This window comes from Salmo salar, unplaced genomic scaffold (assembly GCF_905237065.1).
Source record: "Salmo salar unplaced genomic scaffold, Ssal_v3.1, whole genome shotgun sequence".
NCBI classification, from domain to species: Eukaryota; Metazoa; Chordata; class Actinopteri; order Salmoniformes; family Salmonidae; genus Salmo; species Salmo salar.
Window position 1 is genome coordinate 111,353 of NW_025548188.1, and position 22,648 is coordinate 134,000.

General features: G+C 45.4%; 1 protein-coding gene across 5 annotated transcripts in view; it reads right to left on the reverse strand.

The window, feature by feature from the left end:
* Window positions 1–3,375: 3,375 nt before the first annotated feature.
* The window catches only part of ptpro (protein tyrosine phosphatase receptor type O), a 143,517-nt gene continuing 124,244 nt past the window's right edge, over window positions 3,376–22,648 (reverse strand). For all 5 annotated transcript variants that reach the window (XM_045712040.1, XM_045712039.1, XM_045712041.1 and 2 more), the window contains 6 exons: window positions 22,333–22,409; window positions 16,434–16,691; window positions 10,251–10,405; window positions 8,540–8,675; window positions 7,266–7,386; window positions 3,376–3,446 (listed from right to left, as the gene is read on the reverse strand). In XM_045712040.1, coding sequence (XP_045567996.1) covers window positions 7,285–7,386; window positions 8,540–8,675; window positions 10,251–10,405; window positions 16,434–16,691; window positions 22,333–22,409 — 728 coding nt within the window. In that variant the 3' untranslated portion in view covers window positions 3,376–3,446; window positions 7,266–7,284. The remainder of the gene's footprint in view (window positions 3,447–7,265; window positions 7,387–8,539; window positions 8,676–10,250; window positions 10,406–16,433; window positions 16,692–22,332; window positions 22,410–22,648) is intronic.

The following is a 22,648-nucleotide window of genomic DNA, read 5'->3' on the forward strand; positions in this document are numbered from 1 at the left end:
CGTCTAGAAGACATCCCTCTTGCTGTTTCACAGTTTTAAAACCTCCCCCGTCGTCTAGAAGACATCCCTCTTGCTGTTTCACAGTTTTAAAACCTCCCCCGTCGTCTAGACGACATCCCTCTTGCTGTTTCACAGTTTTAAAACCTCCCCGTCGTTTCTATATACCGGACGAGGTCTGTTACATCTCCACGGTACAGTAGGCAGCAGCATCATCAGTCTCAGGGCAGTGTGATGTGGACCAGACAGAAACACTCTCCTCTCAGCTCTCCTCTGAGCCACGGCCAATCCAAAGGTCAAAGGGCAAAGCACAACCATAGATCCACAGTCTAAACTGGCATTCCACAGTTTCTAGCCAATAGAAACACGGTCTCTAGCCAATAGAAACACAGTATTTAGCGTCTAAACACAACATTCCACAACCCATGTCTTGTCATGGTACTGTGATGTTGACAAGCTGGCAGACAGATGAAACGATACGGGCCTCTGTAACGGGCCTTTCCTCCAAGAGCAATCTGTCTGTAACGGGCCTTTCCTCCAAGAGCAATCTGTCTGTAACTGGCCTTTCCTCCAAGAGCAATCTGTCTGTAACTGGCCTTTCCTCCAAGAGCAATCTGTCTGTAACGGGCCTTTCCTCCAAGAGCAATCTGTCTGTAACTGGCCTTTCCTCCAAGAGCAATCTGTCTGTAACTGGCCTTTCCTCCAAGAGCAATCTGTCTGTAACGGGCCTTTCCTCCAAGAGCAATCTGTCTGTAACGGGCCTTTCCTCCAAGAGCAATCTGTCTGTAACTGGCCTTTCCTCCAAGAGCAATCTGTCTGTAACGGGCCTTTCCTCCAAGAGCAATCTGTCTGTAACTGGCCTTTCCTCCAAGAGCAATCTGTCTGTAACGGGCCTTTCCTCCAAGATCAATCTGTCTGTAACTGGCCTTTCCTCCAAGAGCAATCTGTCTGTAACGGGCCTTTCCTCCAAGATCAATCTGTCTGTAACGGGCCTTTCCTCCAAGAGCAATCTGTCTGTAACGGGCCTTTCCCCCAAGAGCAATCTGTCTGTAACGGGCCTTTCCTCCAAGAGCAATCTGTCTGTAACGGGCCTTTCCTCCAAGAGCAATCTGTCTGTAACGGGCCTTTCCTCCAAGAGCAATCTGTCTGTAACGGGCCTTTCCTCCAAGAGCAATCTGTCTGTAACGGGCCTTTCCTCCAAGAGCAATCTGTCTGTAACGGGCCTTTCCTCCAAGAGCAATCTGTCTGTAACGGGCCTTTCCTCCAAGAGCAATCTGTCTGTAACTGGCCTTTCCTCCAAGAGAAATCTGTCTGTAACGGGCCTTTCCTCCAAGAGCAATCTGTCTGTAACGGGCCTTTCCTCCAAGAGCAATCTGTCTGTAACTGGCCTTTCCTCCAAGAGCAATCTGTCTGTAACGGGCCTTTCCTCCAAGAGCAATCTGTCTGTAACGGGCCTTTCCTCCAAGAGCAATCTGTCTGTAACGGGCCTTTCCTCCAAGAGCAATCTGTCTGTAACGGGCCTTTCCTCCAAGAGCAATCTGTCTGTAACGGGCCTTTCCTCCAAGAGCAACCTGTCTGTAACTGGCCTTTCCTCCAAGAGCAATCTGTCTGTAACGGGCCTTTCCTCCAAGAGCAATCTGTCTGTAACTGGCCTTTCCTCCAAGAGCAATCTGTCTGTAACGGGCCTTTCCTCCAAGAGCAATGTGGCTGTAACTGGCCTTTCCTCCAAGAGCAATCTGTCTGTAACGGGCCTTTCCTCCAAGAGCAATCTGTCTGTAACGGGCCTTTCCTCCAAGAGCAATCTGTAACGGGCCTTTCCTCCAAGAGCAATCTGTCTGTAACGGGCCTTTCCTCCAAGAGCAATCTGTCTGTAACTGGCCTTTCCTCCAAGAGCAATCTGTCTGTAACGGGCCTTTCCTCCAAGAGCAATCTGTCTGTAACTGGCCTTTCCTCCAAGAGCAATCTGTCTGTAACGGGCCTTTCCTCCAAGAGCAATCTGTCTGTAACGGGCCTTTCCTCCAAGAGCAATCTGTCTGTAACGGGCCTTTCCTCCAAGAGCAATCTGTCTGTAACGGGCCTTTCCTCCAAGAGCAATCTGTCTGTAGCGGGCCTTTCCTCCAAGAGCAATCTGTCTGTAACGGGCCTTTCCTCCAAGAGCAATCTGTCTGTAACGGGCCTTTCCTCCAAGAGCAATCTGTCTGTAACGGGCCTTTCCTCCAAGAGCAATCTGTCTGTAAAGGGCCTTTCCTCCAAGAGCAATCTGTCTGTAACTGGCCTTTCCTCCCAGAGCAATCTGTCTGTAACTGGCCTTTCCTCCAGTGTCTCCGGCCAGGGTGGCAGTGTAAAGTAGAGAATGGAAGCTTGTTACAGCTGGAGACGGTGTCTGAGATGGGAAGTTTGTTGCAGCTGGAGACGGTGTCTGAGGGGTGTTGCAGCTGGAGACGGTGTCTGAGATGGGAAGTTTGTTGCAGCTGGAGACGGTGTCTGAGATGTGTTACAGCTGGACACGGTGTCTGAGATGTGAAGTTTGTTACAGCTGGAGACGGTGTCTGATATGTGTTACAGCTGGAGACGGTGTCTGAGATGGGAAGTTTGTTGCAGCTGGAGACGGTGTCTGAGATGTGTTGCAGCTGGAGACGGTGTCTGAGATGTGTTACAGCTGGAGACGGTGTCTGAGATGTGTTGCAGCTGGAGACGGTGTCTGAGATGGGAAGTCTGTTGCAGCTGGAGACGGTGTCTGAGATGGGAAGTCTGTTACAGCTGGAGACGGTGTCTGACATGTGATGCAGCTGGAGACGGTGTCTGAGATGTGAAGACTGTTGCAGCTGGAGACGGTGTCTGAGGTTGCAGCTGGAGAGGTGTCTGAGATGTGTTGCAGCTGGAGACGGTGTCTGAGATGTGAAGACTGTTGCAGCTGGAGACGGTGTCTGAGATGTGAAGACTGTTGCAGCTGGAGACGGTGTCTGAGATGTGAAGACTGTTGCAGCTGGAGACGGTGTCTGAGCTGGGAACCACTCTCAGTTCAGTTCCACTGGGTCGCTGTGTGAAGGACGGGCTCCACACTCCTTCTAAACAAGCTATTTTGTCCTTTAATAAAGAGACCCTTCCGTCATCACTCAGAGGGGTCATGCTTCCTGTCCCGACCAACCCCGGTTCCCCACGTCTCTGTCAGTTGTAGTTCTGCTGAAGGTTGAAGAGGAGATAAAACACCACATCGACCTTCATAGGGCCAGAACTCCTGGGTCCGTCTGATTCAGTGAACAAGACTCCTTCACCTATCTAACACCAATTAAAAATAAAAACTCCAATCCATCTTCATGTTGTTAGATTAGTCAAAACATTCTGCGTTCATGTTGTTGTTGTTGTGTTGTTGTTTTGTATCCATGATGAAACGCGTCTCGGTAGAGAACGGGATGCCTGAAGCACGGGAGTTTGAGTGATGTCACGACCTGCAACAGGAAGAATAGGGTTAGTATTGAATTGCTAGCGTAGCGACCTGCTCAGAATAGGGTTAGCATAGAACTGCTAGCGTAGGGACCTGCTCAGAATAGGGTTAGCATTGAACTGCTAGCGTAGGGACCTGCTCAGAATAGGGTTAGTATTGAACTGCTAGCGTAGGGACCTGCTCAGAATAGGGTTAGCATAGAACTGCTAGCGTAGGGACCTGCTCAGAATAGGGTTAGCATAGAACTGCTAGCGTAGGGACCTGCTCAGAATAGGGTTAGCATAGAACTGCTAGCGTAGGGACCTGCTCAGAATAGGGTTAGCATAGAACTGCTAGCGTAGGGACCTGCTCAGAATAGGGTTAGTATTGAACTGCTAGCGTAGGGACCTGCTCAGAATAGGGTTAGCATAGAACTGCTAGCGCAGGGACCTGCTCAGAATAGGGTTAGCATAGAACTGCTAGCGTAGGGACCTGCTCAGAATAGGGTTAGCATAGAACTGCTAGCGTAGGGACCTGCTCAGAATAGGGTTAGCATAGAACTGCTAGCGTAGGGACCTGCTCAGAATAGGGTTAGTATTGAACTGCTAGCGTAGGGACCTGCTCAGAATAGGGTTAGCATAGAACTGCTAGCGTAGGGACCTGCTCAGAATAGGGTTAGTATTGAACTGCTAGCGTAGGGACCTGCTCAGAATAGGGTTAGCATAGAACTGCTAGCGTAGGGACCTGCTCAGAATAGGGTTAGTATTGAACTGCTAGCGTAGGGACCTGCTCAGAATAGGGTTAGCATTGAACTGCTAGCGTAGGGACCTGCTCAGAATAGGGTTAGTATTGAACTGCTAGCGTAGGGACCTGCTCAGAATAGGGTTAGCATTGAACTGCTAGCGTAGGGACCTGCTCAGAATAGGGTTAGCATTGAACTGCTAGCGTAGGGACCTGCTCAGAATAGGGTTAGCATTGAACTGCTAGCGTAGGGACCTGCTCAGAATAGGGTTAGTATTGAACTGCTAGCGTAGGGACCTGCTCAGAATAGGGTTAGTATTGAACTGCTAGCGTCGGGACCTGCTCAGAATAGGGTTAGTATTGAACTGCTAGCGTAGGGACCTGCTCAGAATAGGGTTAGCATAGAACTGCTAGCGTAGGGACCTGCTCAGAATAGGGTTAGTATTGAACTGCTAGCGTAGGGACCTGCTCAGAATAGGGTTAGCATTGAACTGCTAGCGTAGGGACCTGCTCAGAATAGGGTTAGCATAGAACTGCTAGCATCGGGACCTGCTCAGAATAGGGTTAGTATTGAACTGCTAGCGTAGGGACCTGCTCAGAATAGGGTTAGCATAGAACTGCTAGCGTAGGGACCTGCTCAGAATAGGGTTAGCATAGAACTGCTAGCGTAGGGACCTGCTCAGAATAGGGTTAGTATTGAACTGCTAGCGTAGGGACCTGCTCAGAATAGGGTTAGTATAGAACTGCTAGCGTCAGGACCTGCTCAGAATAGGGTTAGTATTGAACTGCTAGCGTCGGGACCTGCTCAGAATAGGGTTAGTATTGAACTGCTAGCGTAGGGACCTGCAACAGGAAGAATAGGGTTAGCATTGAACTGCTAGCGTAGGGACCTGCTCAGAATAGGGTTAGCATAGAACTGCTAGCGTAGGGACCTGCTCAGAATAGGGTTAGCATAGAACTGCTAGCGTAGGGACCTGCTCAGAATAGGGTTAGCATAGAACTGCTAGCGTAGGGACCTGCAACAGGAAGAATAGGGTTAGTATTGAACTGCTAGCGTAGGGACCTGCTCAGAATAGGGTTAGTATTGAACTGCTAGCGTAGGGACCTGCTCAGAATAGGGTTAGTATTGAACTGCTAGCGTAGGGACCAGCTCAGAATAGGGTTAGCATTGAACTGCTAGCGTAGGGACCTGCTCAGAATAGGGTTAGTATTGAACTGCTAGCGTAGGGACCTGCTCAGAATAGGGTTAGTATTGAACTGCTAGCGTCGGGACCTGCTCAGAATAGGGTTAGCATAGAACTGCTAGCGTAGGGACCTGCTCAGAATAGGGTTAGCATAGAACTGCTAGCGTAGGGACCTGCTCAGAATAGGGTTAGCATTGAACTGCTAGCGTAGGGACCTGCTCAGAATAGGGTTAGTATTGAACTGCTAGCGTAGGGACCTGCAACAGGAAGAATAGGGTTAGCATTGAACTGCTAGCGTAGGGACCTGCTCAGAATAGGGTTAGCATAGAACTGCTAGCGTAGGGACCTGCTCAGAATAGGGTTAGCATAGAACTGCTAGCGTAGGGACCTGCTCAGAATAGGGTTAGCATAGAACTGCTAGCGTAGGGACCTGCAACAGGAAGAATAGGGTTAGTATTGAACTGCTAGCGTAGGGACCTGCTCAGAATAGGGTTAGCATTGAACTGCTAGCGTAGGGACCTGCTCAGAATAGGGTTAGTATTGAACTGCTAGCGTAGGGACCTGCTCAGAATAGGGTTAGTATTGAACTGCTAGCGTCGGGACCTGCTCAGAATAGGGTTAGCATAGAACTGCTAGCGTAGGGACCTGCTCAGAATAGGGTTAGCATAGAACTGCTAGCGTAGGGACCTGCTCAGAATAGGGTTAGTATAGAACTGCTAGCGTAGGGACCTGCTCAGAATAGGGTTAGCATAGAACTGCTAGCGTAGGGACCTGCTCAGAATAGGGTTAGTATAGAACTGAAGGGATTCAGAGAAGATGGCTGTAGATTCAGAGAAGGTGGCTATGGATTCAGAGAAGGTGGCTGTGGATTCAGAGAAGGTGGCTGGGGATTCAGAGAAGGTGGCTGGGGATTCAGAGAAGGTGGCTGTGGATTCAGAGAAGGTGGCTGGGGATTCAGAGAGGGTAGACTCAGAGGGGCGCCTATAGACTCAGAGGGGCGCCTATCGACTCAGAGGGGCGCCTGTAGACTCAGAGGGGCTCCTATAGATTCAGGGGGGCGCCTATAGAGGCGCCTATAGACTCAGAGGGGCGCCTATAGACTCAGAGGGGCGCCTATAGACTCAGAGGGGCCCCTATAGACTCGGAGGGGCGCCTATAGACTCAGAGGGGCGCCTATAGACTCAGGGGGGCGCCTATAGATTCAGCGGGGCGCCTATCGACTCAGAGGGGCGCCTATAGACTCAGAGGGGCGCCTATAGACTCAGAGGGGCGCCTATAGACTCAGAGGGGCGCCTATAGACTCAGAGGGGCGCCTATAGACTCAGAGGGGCGCCTATAGACTCAGAGGGGCGCCTGTAGACTCAGAGGGGCCCCTATCGAATCAGCGGGGCCCCTATCGACTCAGCGGGGCGCCTATAGACTCAGCGGGGCGCCTATAGATTCAGAGGGGCTCCTATAGAGGCTCCTATAGACTCAGCGGGGCTCCTATAGACTCAGCGGGGTGCCTATAGACTCAGAGGGGCGCCTATCGACTCAGAGGGGCGCCTATAGACTCAGAGGGGCGCCTATAGACTCAGAGGGGCGCCTATAGACTCAGAGGGGCGCCTATAGACTCAGAGGGGCGCCTATAGACTCAGAGGGGCGCCTATAGAGTCAGAGGGGCGCCTATAGAGTCAGAGGGGCGCCTATAGACTCAGAGGGGCGCCTATGGACTCAGAGGGGCCCCTATGGACTCAGAGGGGCCCCTATGGACTCAGAGGGGCCCCTATAGACTCAGAGGGGCGCCTATAGACTCAGAGGGGCGCCTATAGCCTCAGAGGGGCGCCTATAGACTCAGAGGGGCGCCTATAGACTCAGAGGGGCCCCTATAGACTCAGAGGGGCGCCTATAGACTCAGAGGGGCCCCTATAGATTCTTACGTTGTGCAGGGGGCGGTCACTAGGACTTGCTGATGTTCTCGTAGATGACATCACTGGCGAGGGACTGCGTCTTCTTCTTCCACATGAGCAGGACACACTGGTGGATGAACACATACTGCTCCTACGGGAAGTGACATCATACAGGAAGAACGTCAACAGACGAATGTTTCAGTGACAGTGCATAAGTGTGTCTGAAATGGCACCCTATTCCCTATATAGTGCCCTAGTTCTGACCTGAGCCCTATTCCCTATATAGTGCACTAGTTCTGACCTGAGCCCTATTCCCTATATAGTGCACTAGAGTTCTGACCTGAGCCCTATTCCCTATATAGTGCCCTAGTTCTGACCACAGTCCTATTCCCTATATAGTGCACTAGTTCTGACCAGAGCCCAGATGGGTCCCTACAGTACCTCAGTCTGAGGGGAAAGGGGACAGAGTCTTACCTCCGTCTGGACCATGGAGAGAAGATGGGACCTCATCTCATCTCAGATCCTAACCCTACTAACCCTCAACCCCACTGGGACTGTCTCTGACCTCCGTCTGGACCATGGAGAGAAGATGGGACCTCATCTCAGATCCTAAACCTACTAACCCTCAACCCCACTGGGACTGTCTCTGACCTCCGTCTGGACCATGGAGAGAAGATGGGACCTCATCTCAGATCAGATCCTAAACCTACTAACCCTCAACCCCACTGGGACTGTCTCTGACCTCCGTCTGGACCATGGAGAGAAGATGGGACCTCATCTCAGATCAGATCCTAACCCTACTAACCCTACTGTCTCTGACCTCCGTCTGGACCATGGAGAGAAGATGGGACCTCATCTCATATCAGATCCTAACCCTACTAACCCTACTGTCTCTTACCTCCGTCTGGACCATGGAGAGAAGATGGGACCTCATCTCAGATCAGATCCTAACCCTACTAACCCTACTGTCTCTGACCTCCGTCTGGACCATGGAGAGAAGATGGGACCTCATCTCAGATCAGATCCTAACCCTACTAACCCTCAACCCCACTGGGACTGTCTCTTACCTCCGTCTGGACCATGGAGAGAAGATGGGACCTCATCTCAGATCAGATCCTAACCCTACTAACCCTCAGACTGTCTCTGACCTCCGTCTGGACCATGGAGAGAAGATGGGACCTCATCTCAGATCAGATCCTAACCCTACTAACCCTACTGTCTCTTACCTCCGTCTGGACCATGGAGAGAAGATGGGACCTCATCTCATCTCAGATCCTAACCCTACTAACCCTACTGTCTCTTACCTCCGTCTGGACCATGGAGAGTCGATGGGACCTCATCTCAGACACCATCCCCAGGATGTCAGTAAACTCGTGTTCTCTGATGTGCTGCATCAGACGGTCCAGAGCTATGAAGGTCCCTGTCCGGCCCACACCAGCACTGTGGAGAGAACACAACATCATGTTAGTGGAGAGATACCAGCACTGTGGAGAGATACCAGCACTGTGGAGAGATACCAGCACTGTGGAGAGATACCAGCACTGTGGAGAGACACCAGCTCTGTGGAGAGGCACTAGCACTGTGGAGAGATACCAGCACTGTGGAGAGATACCAGCACTGTGGAGAGATACCAGCACTGTGGAGAGACACCAGCACTGTGGAGAGACATTTCCTTTAGATCATTTGATACAAACAGAGCAGAACTGAATTGGTCAAACACATGTTTTATTATATTTAACCTTTATTCAACTAGGCCAGTCAGTTAAGAACAAATTCTTATTTACAGCGACGGCCTCCACCGGGCCAAACCCAGACGATGCTGGGCCAATTGTGCCCCGCCCCTATGGCTCACCCAATCACGGCCAGTTGTGATACAAGCTTTTAATACTTAAAAAAATAATAATAATAATTGACGTTTGCTTGTTTTACCGATTTTTTTTGCTGAGTTTTACATCCACCGAGGTCATATTGAATGTAACCCAGTGACACGTCTCGACCCTTGTAAGAGGTCATATTGAATGTAACCCAGTGACACGTCTTGACCCTTGTAAGAGGTCATTTTGAATGTAACCCAGTGACACGTCTTGACCCTTGTAAGAGGTCATTTTGAATGTAACCCAGTGACACGTCTTGACCCTTGTAAGAGGTCATTTTGAATGTAACCCAGTGACACGTCTCGACCCTTGTAAGAGGTCATTTTGAATGTAACCCAGTGACACGTCTCGACCCTTGTAAGAGGTCATATTGAATGTAACCCAGTGACACGTCTTGACCCTTGTAAGAGGTCAGGCGCGACGGGGATGTTTTGGGTTTTCTAGATTTCTATGTTTTGGCCCGGTATGGGTTCCCAATCAGAGGCAGCTGTCTATCGTTGTCTCTAATTGGAAGCCATACTTAGGCGTGGGTTGTGGGTAGTCGTTTTCCGTTTATTGTCAAAGTGAACCTTACCTGGCGGTCATTTGTTGTTTTTGTTGAAGTGTTTACTACCCACGCTGCACTACCCACGCTGCACTACCCACGCTGCACTACCCACGCTGCACCACCCACGCTGCACCACCCACGCTGCACTACCCACGCTGCACTACCCACGCTGCACCACGCGAACCCACGCTGCACTACCCACGCAGCACCACCCACGCTGCACCACCCACGCTGCACTACCCACGCTGCACTACCCACGCTGCACTACCCACGCTGCACTACCCACGCTGCACCACCCACGCTGCACCATCCACGCTGCACTACCCACGCTGCACTACCCACGCTGCACTACCCACGCTGCACTACCCACGCTGCACTACCCACGCTGCACTATCCACGCTGCACTACCCACGCTGCACTACCCACGCTGCACTACCCACGCTGCACTACCCACGCTGCACTATCCACGCTGCACCTTGGGTCTCCTTTAGACGACCCCCGCGTTACACCCAGTTTTCTACCCGAGAGAGGGTCGGTAGCGAGCAGCTTGACAGCACGGCCCCTGTGGTTGAGCCTGGTAGACCCCGTACGTACCTGCAGTGAACCACAATGGGTTCTTTGGTGCGGTTGGCTTGCTGGCGGACGATGTGGACGAACTTCAGGACGCTATCGATGGCGTTAACCGTGGGGACGCCGTGGTCAGGCCAGGACGTGTAGTTGAGATGGAGGACGTCCTGAGACTCATCGGCCTGCAAGGGGGGGGGGAGACAACACGGAGAGACAAGCAGTTAGACAGGGCTGATGGATCAGTATACACCAGATCTCTCCATCTCTCTACTGGGTCGATCTAGGAGTAGGACACCTCCTATAACATTTGGTTCAGATGTTTACATTATACCAGATCTCTCCATCTCTCTACTGGGTCTAGCTAGCAGCAGGACACCTCTATAACATTTGGCTCAGATGTTTACATTACACCAGATCTCTCCATCTCTCTACTGGGTCTAGCTAGCAGCAGGACACCTCTATAACATTTGGCTCAGATGTTTACATTACACCAGATCTCTCCATCTCTCTACTGGGTCTAGCTAGCAGCAGGACACCTCTATAACATTTGGCTCAGATGTTTACATTACACCAGATCTCTCCATCTCTCTACTGGGTCGATCTAGGAGTAGGACACCTCCTATAACATTTGGTTCAGATGTTTACATTACACCAGATCTCTCCATCTTTCTACTGGGTCGATCTAGAAGCAGGACACCTCCTATAACATTTGGCTCAGATGTTTACATTACACCAGATCTCTCCATCTCTCTACTGGGTCGATCTAGAAGCAGGACACCTCCTATAACATTTGGCTCAGATGTTTACATTACACCAGATCTCTCCATCTCTCTACTGGGTCGATCTAGAAGCAGGACACCTCCTATAACATTTGGCTCAGATGTTTACATTACACCAGATCTCTCCATCTCTCTACTGGGTCTAGCTAGCAGCAGGACACCTCTATAACATTTGGCTCAGATGTTTACATTATACCAGATCTCTCCATCTCTCTACTGGGTCTAGCTAGCAGCAGGACACCTCTATAACATTTGGCTCAGATGTTTACATTATACCAGATCTCTCCATCTCTCTACTGGGTCTAGCTAGCAGCAGGACACCTCTATAACATTTGACTCAAATTACTGTAGCAGGGCGGATATGTCTGGCAATGCTCACATATAAAGTAATTAGTCAAATTTCAATATAAACGTAATTCATGCTCACATATAAACGTAATTCATGCTCACATATAAACGTAATTCATGCTCACATATAAACGTAATTCATGCTCACATATAAACGTAATTCTGAGGAAGGATGTTTGAAATGCTTTTTTACATTTGTAACACAAACCATTTTTTTTGAAAATCCTGATGGAAGTGTCCAATTTAGACCTCTACGAGTCTCCTGTCAGACCCAGAGATACCATCTAGTGTCATTTAGACCTCTACGAGTCTCCTGTCAGACCCAGAGATCCCATCTAGTGTCATTTAGACCTCTACCGTGTCAGACCCTGAGATCCCATCTAGTGTCATTTAGACCTCTAGATGTCAGACCCTGAGATCCCATCTAGTGTCATTTAGACCTCTAGGTGTCAGACCCAGAGATCCCATCTAGTGTCATTTAGACCTCTAGGTGTCAGACCCTGAGATCCCATCTAGTGCCATTTAATCGGTCGTTCTGCCCCCTGAACAAGGCAGTTTAACCCACTGTTCCCCGGGAGGCTGTTATTGAAAATAAGAATTTGTTCTTAACTGACTTGCCTAGTTAAATAAAGGTTAAATAAAAAAATAAAAAAATGTAGCCCTGAGAATCTGACTACATGTTCATTACATTATCTCTCTAGTCAGAACGTGGCTATGCTACATTATCTCTAGTCAGAACGTGGCTATGCTACATTATCTCTAGTCAGAACGTGGCTATGCTACGATCATTACATTATCTCTAGTCAGAACGTGGCTATGCTACGATCATTACATTATCTCTAGTCAGAATGTGGCTATGCTACGATCATTACATTATCTCTATTCAGAATGCGGCTATGCTACGATCAATACATTAGCTCTCTAGTCAGAATGTGGCTATGCTACGATCATTACATTATCTCTAGCCAGAACGCGGCTATGCTACGATCATTACATTATCTCTAGTCAGAATGTGGCTATGCTACGATCAATACATTATCTCTAGCCAGAACGTGGCTATGCTACGATCATTACATTATCTCTAGCCAGAACGCGGCTATGCTACGATCATTACATTATCTCTAGTCAGAACGTGGCTATGCTACGATCATTACATTATCTCTAGTCAGAATGCAGCTATGCTACGATCATTACATTATCTCTAGTCAGAACACAGCTATGCTACATTATTTCTAGTCAGAACGTGGCTATGCTACGATCATTACATTATCTCTATTCAGAATGCGGCTATGCTACGATCATTACATTATCTCTAGTCAGAACGCGGCTATGCTACGATCATTACATTATCTCTAGTAAGAACACAGCTATGCTACGATCATTACATTATCTCTAGTCAAAACGTGGCTATGCTACGATCATTACATTATCTCTAGTCAGAACGTGGCTATGCTACGATCATTACATTATCTCTAGTCAGAACACGGCTATGCTACGATTATTACATTATCTCTAGTCAGAACACGGCTATGCTACGATCATTACATTATCTCTAGTCAGAACGTGGCTATGCTACGATCATTACATTATCTCTAGTCAGAACGCAGCTATGCTACGATCAATACATTATCTCTAGTCAGAACACGGCTATGCTACGATCATTACATTATCTCTAGTCAGAACGTGGCTATGCTACGATCATTACATTATCTCTAGTCAGAACACAGCTATGCTACGATCAATACATTACCTCTAGTCAGAACGTGGCTATGCTACATTATCTCTAGTCAGAACACAGCTATGCTACGATCATTACATTATCTCTAGTCAGAACGTGGCTATGCTGCGATCATTACATTATCTCTAGTCAGAACGTGGCTATGCTACGATCATTACATTATCTCTCTAGTCAGAACGCGGCTATGCTACGATCATTACATTATCTCTCTAGTCAGAACACGGCTATGCTACGATCATTACATTATCTCTAGTCAGAACGTGGCTATGCTACGATCATTACATTATCTCTAGTCAGAACACAGCTATGCTACGATCATTACATTATCTCTAGTCAGAACATGGCTATGCTACGATTATTACATTATCTCTAGTCAGAACGTGGCTATGCTACGATCATTACATTATCTCTAGCCAGAACACAGCTATGCTACGATCATTACATTATCTCTAGTCAGAACGCAGCTATGCTACGATCATTACATTATCTCTAGTCAGAACACAGCTATGCTACGATCATTACATTATCTCTAGTCAGAACGCAGCTATGCTACGATCATTACATTATCTCTAGCCAGAACACAGTTATGCTACGATCAATACATTATCTCTAGTCAGAACGTGGCTATGCTACGATCATTACATTATCTCTAGCCAGAACACAGCTATGCTACGATCATTACATTATCTCTAGTCAGAACACGGCTATGCTACGATCATTACATTATCTCTAGTCAGAACGCGGCTATGCTACGATCATTACATTATCTCTAGTCAGAACGCGGCTATGCTACGATCATTACATTATCTCTAGTCAGAACACAGCTATGCTACGATCAATACATTATCTCTAGTCAGAACGTGGCTATGCTACGATCATTACATTATCTCTAGCCAGAACACAGTTATGCTACGATCATTACATTATCTCTAGTCAGAACACAGTTTTGCTACGATCATTACATTATCTCTAGTCAGAACACAGCTATGCTACGATCATTACATTATCAGTTCGGGCTTGAATTGATTTATCTCCGGAGGAACTGCATTGAGCTCACACCAACAAAGAAAATAAGGAAACGGAACAAATCATTTAATGGATGTCGGTCAATTAGTTGCTTAAAAAACGGAAAATAACAGACATTTCAGTTAATGCTCAGCACAAAAAATATTCATATTGATATCTCAAAATAGTTTTTATTTTGTTAAATTTTATAAATAGTTTTGACCCATATACAGTTGAAGTCGGAGGTTTACATCCACTTAGGTTGGAGTCATTAAAAGTCATTTTTTCAACCACTCCACAAATTTCTTGTTAACAAACTATAGTTTTGGCAAGTCGGTTAGGACATCTACTTTGTGTGTGACACAAGTCATTTTTCCCAACAATTGTTTACAGACAGATTATTTCACTTATAATTCACTGCATCACAATTCCAGTGGGTCAGAAGTTTACATACACTAACTTTGACTGGTGCCTTTAAACAGCTTGGAAAATTCAAGAAAATGATGTCATGGCTTTAGAAGCTTCTGATAGGCTAATTGACATCATTTGAGTCAATTGGAGGTGTACCTGCGGATGTATTTCAAGGCCTACCTTCAAACTCAGTGCCTCTTTGCTTGACATCATGGGAAAATCAAAAGAAATCAGCCAAGACCTCAGAAAATAAATTGTAGACCTCCAAAAGTCTGGTTCATCCTTGGGAGCAATTTCCAAACACCTGAAGGTACCACGTTCATCTGTACAAACAATAGTACGCAAGTATAAACACCAAGGGACCACGCAGCCGTCATACCGCTCAGGAAGGAGACGCGTTCTGTCTCCTAGAGATGAACGTACTTTGGTGCGAAAAGTGCAAATCAATCCCAGAACAACAGCAAAGGACCTTGTGAAGATGCTGGAGGAAACAGGTACAAAAGTATCTATATCCACAGTAAAACGAGTCCTATATCGACATAACCTGAAAGGCCGCTCAGCAAGGAAGAAGCCACTGCTCCAAAACCGCCATAAAAAAGCCAGACTACGGTTTGCAACGGCACATGGGGACAAAGATCGTGTCCTCTGGTCTGATGAAACAAAAATAGAACTGTTTGGCCATAATGACCATCGTTATGTTTGGAGGAAAAAGGGGGAGGCTTGCAAGCCGAAGATCACCATCCCAACCGTGAAGCACGGGGGTGGCAGCATCATGTTGTGGGGGTGCTTTGCTGTAGGAGGGACTGGTGCACTTCACAAAATAGATGGCATCATGAGGGAGGAAAATTATGTGGATATATTGAAGCAACATCTGAAGACATCAGTCAGGAAGTTAAAGCTTGGTCGCAAATGGGTCTTCCAAGTGGACAATGACCCCAAGCATACTTCCAAAGTTGTGGCAAAATGGCTTAAGGACAACAAAGTCAAGGTATTGGAGTGGCCATTACAAAGCCCTGACCTCAATCCTAATAGAACATTTGTGGGCAGAACTGAAAAAGCGTGTGCGAGCAAGGAGGCCTACAAACCTGACTCAGTTACACCAGCTCTGTCAGGAGGAATGGGCCAAAATTCACCCAACTTATTGTGGGAAGCTTGTGGAAGGCTACCCGAAACGTTTGACCCAAGTTAAACAATTTAAAGGCAATGCTACCAAAATACTAATTGAGTGTATGTAAACTTCTGACTCACTGGGAATGTGATGAAAGAAATAAAAGCTGAAATAAATCATTCTCTCTACTATTATTCTGACATTTCACATTCTTAAAATAAAGTGGTGATCCTAACTGACCTAAGACAGGGAATTTTTACTAGGATTAAATGTCAGGAATTGTGATAAACTGAGTTTAAATGTATTTGGCTAAGGTGTATGTAAACTTCTGACTTCAACTGTAGGTCTATGGGCTAGGCTACATGAGGTGTGCGACTATGACTCGAACAAGTCGCAACAAAAAAAGACATTGTTTCTTATGCTGGGCATCACTCACAAGTGATAATGTCTTCCCTGTAGCTCAGTTGGTAGAGCATGGTGTTTGCAACGCCAGGGTTGTGGGTTCGAAACCCACGGGGGGCCAGTACAAAAAACACAAACGCATGAAATGAAATGTATGCATTCACTACTGTAAGTCGCTCTGGATAAGAGCGTCTGCTAAATGACTAAAATTTTTAATCACCCATCAGACTATTTTAGATTTAATCTGGTCTTTTACATAAAATACTAAATAACACATGTTCAGCGTAAATTGTTAAAAGTAGTTCTCGTGCAACTAGTGATGTTTTGTTTTGTTAAACTTTGAAATCAGTGTTTTGTTTTGTTAAACTTTGAAATCATTTGTCGTTTTGTTCATCATGTAACGCTGTAGATCCACTCACATATCCCAGTCTGAAGTTCCGTATGGTCCATTCTGGTGACTCTGACTCGGACAGCATCTCAACACTGATCTCTCCGTAGGCCACCGGCTCATCTGTGAACGGCCAGTAGTGGTCACACTTCACCCTGCGTCTCTCATTACACTGGGTCAGCATCACAATGACGCGGCTCTTCTGCTGCAGGACCATGTTCCAGAAGTCGTTCCTCGTCTCAGGCAGAGGGCCCTGGGTGGCGATGTACTCTCTGGGGGATTTATAACCCTATAGAGGGAGAAACCCAGGGTTATGGTTCAGGTCTCAGGCAGAGGGCCCTGGGTGGCGATGTACTCTCTGGGGGATTTATAACCCTATAGAGTGAGAAACCCAGGGTTACTGTTGAGGTTCAGGCAGAGGGCCCTGGGTGGCGATGTACTCTCTGGGGGATTTATAACCCTATAGAGGGAGAAACCCAGGGTTATGGTTCAGGTCTCAGGCAGAGGGCCCTGGGTGGCGATGTACTCTCTGGGGGATTTATAACCCTATAGAGGGAGAAACCCAGGGTTACTGTTGAGGTTCAGGCAGAGGGCCCTGGGTGGCGATGTACTCTCTGGGGGATTTATAACCCTATAGAGGGAGAAACCAGGGTTATGGTTCAGGTCTCAGGCAGAGGGCAGAGGACCCTGGGTGGTGAGTTATAACCCTATAGAGGGAGAAACCAGGGTTATGGGTACTGTTGAGGTTCAGGTCTCAGGAAGAGGGCAGAGGGCCCTGGGTGGTGAGTTATAACCCTATAGAGGGAGAAAACCAGGGTTACTGTTGAGGTTCAGGTCTCAGGCAGAGGGCAGAGGACCCTGGGTGGTGAGTTATAACCCTATAGAGGGAGAAAACCAGGGTTATGGTTCAGGTCTCAGGCAGAGGGCCCTGGGTGGTGATTTACCCTCTCCTCTCTGGGTGGTTTATAACCCTGGAGGGGGAGGATGGCATCATGCCTGTGATCTCTCTGGTCCCTGTATTTGCTGTGTTCACTGTATTGACCAGATCCTACATTGACCAATGATAGTTAGCAGACACTTACTGCTATGTAGTTGGTATGTACTGGTATGTAGTTGGTATGTACTGGTTCTTACTGGTATGTAGTTTGTATGTAGTTGGTATGCACTGGTACGTAGTTGTATGTACTGGTATGTAGTTGGTGTGTAATGGTACTTACTGGTATGTAGTTGGTATGAAATGGTATGTAGTTGGTATGTAATGGTATGTAGTTGGTATGTAATGGTATGTAGTTGGTATGCACTGGTACTTACTGGTATGTAGTTGGTATGTGGTTGATATGTAATGGTATGTAGTTGGTATGTAATGGTATGTAATGGTATGTAGTTGGTATGCACTGGTACTTACTGGTATGTAGTTGGTATGTAATGGTATGTAGTTGGTATGTAGTTGGTATGTAATGGTATGTAGTTGGTATGCACTGGTACTTACTGGTATGTAGTTGGTATGTAGCTGGTATGTAATGGTATGTAGTTGGTATGCACTGGTACTTACTGGTATGTAGTTGGTATGTAATGGTATGTAGTTGGTATGTAATGGTATGTAGTTGGTATGTAATGGTATGTAGTTAGTATGTAATGGTATGTAGTTGGTATGTAATGGTATGTAGTTGGTATGTAATGGTATGTAGTTGGTATGTAATGGTACTTACTGGTATGTAGTTGGTATGTGGTTGGTATGTAATGGTATGTAGTTGGTATGTAATGGTATGTAATGGTATGTAGTTGGTATGCACTGGTACTTACTGGTATGTAGTTGGTATGTAATGTATGTAGTTGGTATGTAGTTGGTATGTAATGGTATGTAGTTGGTATGCACTGGTACTTACTGGTATGTAGTTGGTATGTAGTTGGTATGTAATGGTATGTAGTTGGTATGCACTGGTACTTACTGGTATGTAGTTGGTATGTAATGGTATGTAGTTGGTATGTAATGGTATGTAGTTGGTATGTAATGGTATGTAGTTAGTATGTAATGGTATGTGGTTGTATGTAATGGTATGTAGTTGGTATGTAATGGTATGTAATGGTATGTAGTTGGTATGCACTGGTACTTACTGGTATGTAGTTGGTATGTAATGGTATGTAGTTGGTATGTAGTTGGTATGTAGTTGGTATGTAATGGTATGTAGTTGGTATGCACTGTTACTTACTGGTATGTAGTTGGTATGCACTGGTACTTACTGGTATGTAGTTGGTATGTAATGGTATGTAATGGTATGTAATTGGTATGTAATGGTATGTAGTTGGTATGTAATGGTATGTAGTTGGTATGTAATGGTAAGTAGTTGGTATGCACTGGTACTTACTGGTATGTAGTTGGTATGTAATGTTATGTAGTTGGTACATACTGGTATTTACTGGTATGTAGTTGGTATGTAGTTCGTATGTAATGGTATGTAGTTGGTATGCACTGGTACTTACTGGTATGTAGTTGGTATGTAATGGTATGTAGTTGGTATGTGGTTGGTATGTAATGGTATGTAGTTGGTATGTAATGGTATGTAGTTGGTATGTAGTTGATATGTAATGGTATGTAGTTGGTATGCACTGGTACTTACTGGTATGTAGTTGGTATGTAATGGTATGTAGTTGGTATGTAGTTGGTATGTAATGGTATGTAGTTGGTATGCACTGGTACTTACTGGTATGTAGTTGGTATGTAATGGTATGTAGTTGGTATGCACTGGTACTTACTGGTATGTAGTTGGTATGTAATGGTATGTAGTTGGTACTTACTGGTACTTACTGGTACTTACTGGTATGTAGTTGGTATGTAATGGTATGTAGTTGGTATGTAATGGTATGTAGTTGGTATGTAGTTGGTATGTAATGGTATGTAGTTGGTATGCACTGGTACTTACTGGTATGTAGTTGGTATGTAATGGTATGTAGTTGGTATGCACTGGTACTTAGTGGTATGTAGTTGGTATGTAGTTCGTATGTAATGGTATGTAGTTGGTATGCACTGGTACTTACTGGTATGTAGTTGGTATGTAATGGTATGTAGTTGGTATGTGGTTGGTATGTAATGGTATGTAGTTGGTATGTAATGGTATGTAATGGTATGTAGTTGGTATGTAGTTGGTATGTAGTTGGTATGTAGTTGGTATGTAATGGTATGTAGTTGGTATGCACTGGTACTTACTGGTATGTAGTTGGTATGTAATGGTATGTAGTTGGTATGTAATGGTATGTAGTTGGTATGTAATGGTATGTAGTTGGTATGCACTGGTACTTACTGGTATGTAATTGGTATGTGGTTGGTATGTAATGGTATGTAGTTGGTATGTAATGGTATGTAATGGTATGTAGTTGGTATGCACTGGTACTTACTGGTATGTAGTTGGTATGTAGTTGGTATGTAGTTGGTATGTAATGTTATGTAGTTGGTATGCACTGGTACTTACTGGTATGTAGTTGGTATGTAGTTGGTATGTCATGGTATGTAGTTGGTATGCACTGGTACTTACTGGTATGTAGTTGGTATGTAATGGTATGTAGTTGGTATGTAGTTGGTATGTAATGGTATGTAGTTAGTATGTAATGGTATGTGGTTGTATGTAATGGTATGTAGTTGGTATGTAATGGTATGTAATGGTATGTAGTTGGTATGCACTGGTACTTACTGGTATGTAGTTGGTATGTAATGGTATGTAGTTGGTATGTAGTTGGTATGTAGTTGGTATGTAATGGTATGTAGTTGGTATGCACTGGTACTTACTGGTATGTAGTTGGTATGCACTGGTACTTACTGGTATGTAGTTGGTATGTAATGGTATGTAGTTGGTATGTGGTTGGTATGTAATGGTATGTAGTTGGTATGTAATGGTATGTAGTTGGTATGTAGTTGGTATGTAATGGTAAGTAGTTGGTATGCACTGGTACTTACTGGTATGTAGTTGGTATGTAATGGTATGTAGTTGGTACTTACTGGTACTTACTGGTATGTAGTTGGTATGTAGTTCGTATGTAATGGTATGTAGTTGGTATGCACTGGTACTTACTGGTATGTAGTTGGTATGTAATGGTATGTAGTTGGTATGTGGTTGGTATGTAATGGTATGTAGTTGGTATGTAATGGTATGTAGTTGGTATGTAGTTGGTATGTAGTTGGTATGTAATGGTATGTAGTTGGTATGCACTGGTACTTACTGGTATGTAGTTGGTATGTAATGGTATGTAGTTGGTATGTAGTTGGTATGTAATGGTATGTAGTTGGTATGCACTGGTACTTACTGGTATGTAGTTGGTATGTAATGGTATGTAGTTGGTACTTACTGGTACTTACTGGTATGTAGTTGGTATGTAATGAAATGTAGTTGGTATGTAGTTGGTATGTAGTTGGTATGTAATGGTATGTAGTTGGTATGCACTGGTACTTACTGGTATGTAGTTGGTATGTAATGGTATGTAGTTGGTATGCACTGGTACTTACTGGTATGTAGTTGGTATGTAGTTCGTATGTAATGGTATGTAGTTGTATGCACTGGTACTTACTGGTATGTAGTTGGTATGTAATGGTATGTAGTTGGTATGTGGTTGGTATTTAATGGTATGTAGTTGGTATGTAATGGTATGTAGTTGGTATGTAGTTGGTATGTAGTTGGTATGTAATGGTATGTAGTTGGTATGCACTGGTACTTACTGGTATGTAGTTGGTATGTAATGGTATGTAGTTGGTATGCACTGGTACTTACTGGTATGTAGTTGGTATGTGGTTGCTATGTAATGGTATGTAGTTGGTATGTCATGGTATGTAGTTGGTATGTAGTTGGTATGTAGTTGGTATGTAATGGTATGTAGTTGGTATGCACTGGTACTTACTGGTATGTAGTTGGTATGTAATGGTATGTAGTTGGTATGTAATGGTATGTAGTTGGTATGTAATGGTATGTAGTTGGTATGCACTGGTACTTACTGGTATGTAGTTGGTATGCCATGGTATGTAGTTGGTATGTAATGGTATGTAGTTGGTATGTAGTTGGTATGTAATGGTATGTAGTTGGTATGCACTGGTACTTACTGGTATGTAGTTGGTATGTAATGGTATGTAGTTGGTATGTAGTTGGTATGTAATGGTATGTAGTTGGTATGTAGTTGGTATGTAGTGGTATGTAGTTGGTATGCACTGGTACTTAATGGTATGTAGTTGGTATGTAATGGTATGTAGTTGGTATGCACTGGTACTTACTGGTATGTAGTTGGTATGTAATGGTATGTAGTTGGTATGTAATGGTATGTAGTTGGTATGTAATGGTACTTACTGGTATGTAGTTGGTATGTAATGGTATGTAATGGTATGTAGTTGGTATGTAGTTGGTATGTAGTTGGTATGTAATGGTATGTAGTTGGTATGTAATGGTATGTAGTTGGTATGTAGTTGGTATGTAATGGTATGTAGTTGGTATGTAGTTGGTATGTAATGGTATGTAGTTGGTATGCACTGGTACTTACTGGTATGTAGTTGGTATGTAATGGTATGTAGTTGGTATGCACTGGTACTTACTGGTATGTAGTTGGTATGCACTGGTACTTACTGGTATGTATTTGGTATGCACTGGTACTTACTGGTATGTAGTTGGTATGCACTGGTACTTACTGGTATGTAGTTGGTATGTAGCTGGTATGTAATGGTATGTAGTTGGTATGCACTGGTACTTACAGGTATGTAGTTGGTATGTAATGGTATGTAGTTGGTATGCACTGGTACTTACTGGTATGTAGTTGGTATGTAATGGTATGTAGTTGGTATGCACTGGTACTTACTGGTATGTAGTTGGTATGTAATGGTATGTAGTTGGTATGCACTGGTACTTACTGGTATGTAGTTGGTATGTAATGGTATGTAGTTGGTATGCACTGGTACTTACTGGTATGTAGTTGGCGTTGATGTAGTCGGATCCCTCGTCGTTATGTAAATAGATCAGCTTCACTCTGCTGAAGTCATCTGGGGAAAGTCATGGTTCTATTCAGTACTCATCAGGTATCTGTTTCCTGTTTCTACAGATTAACCAGCATACATGGCACTGGTCACTCACATGGCAGGATGTTGGTGTGCTGTTATATATGGCGTAGTGTCTGGGTCACTCACATGGCAGGACGTTGGTGTGCTGTTATATATGGCGTAGTGTCTGGGTCACTCACATGGCAGGATGTTGGTGTGCTGTTATATATGGTCCCCTGGTC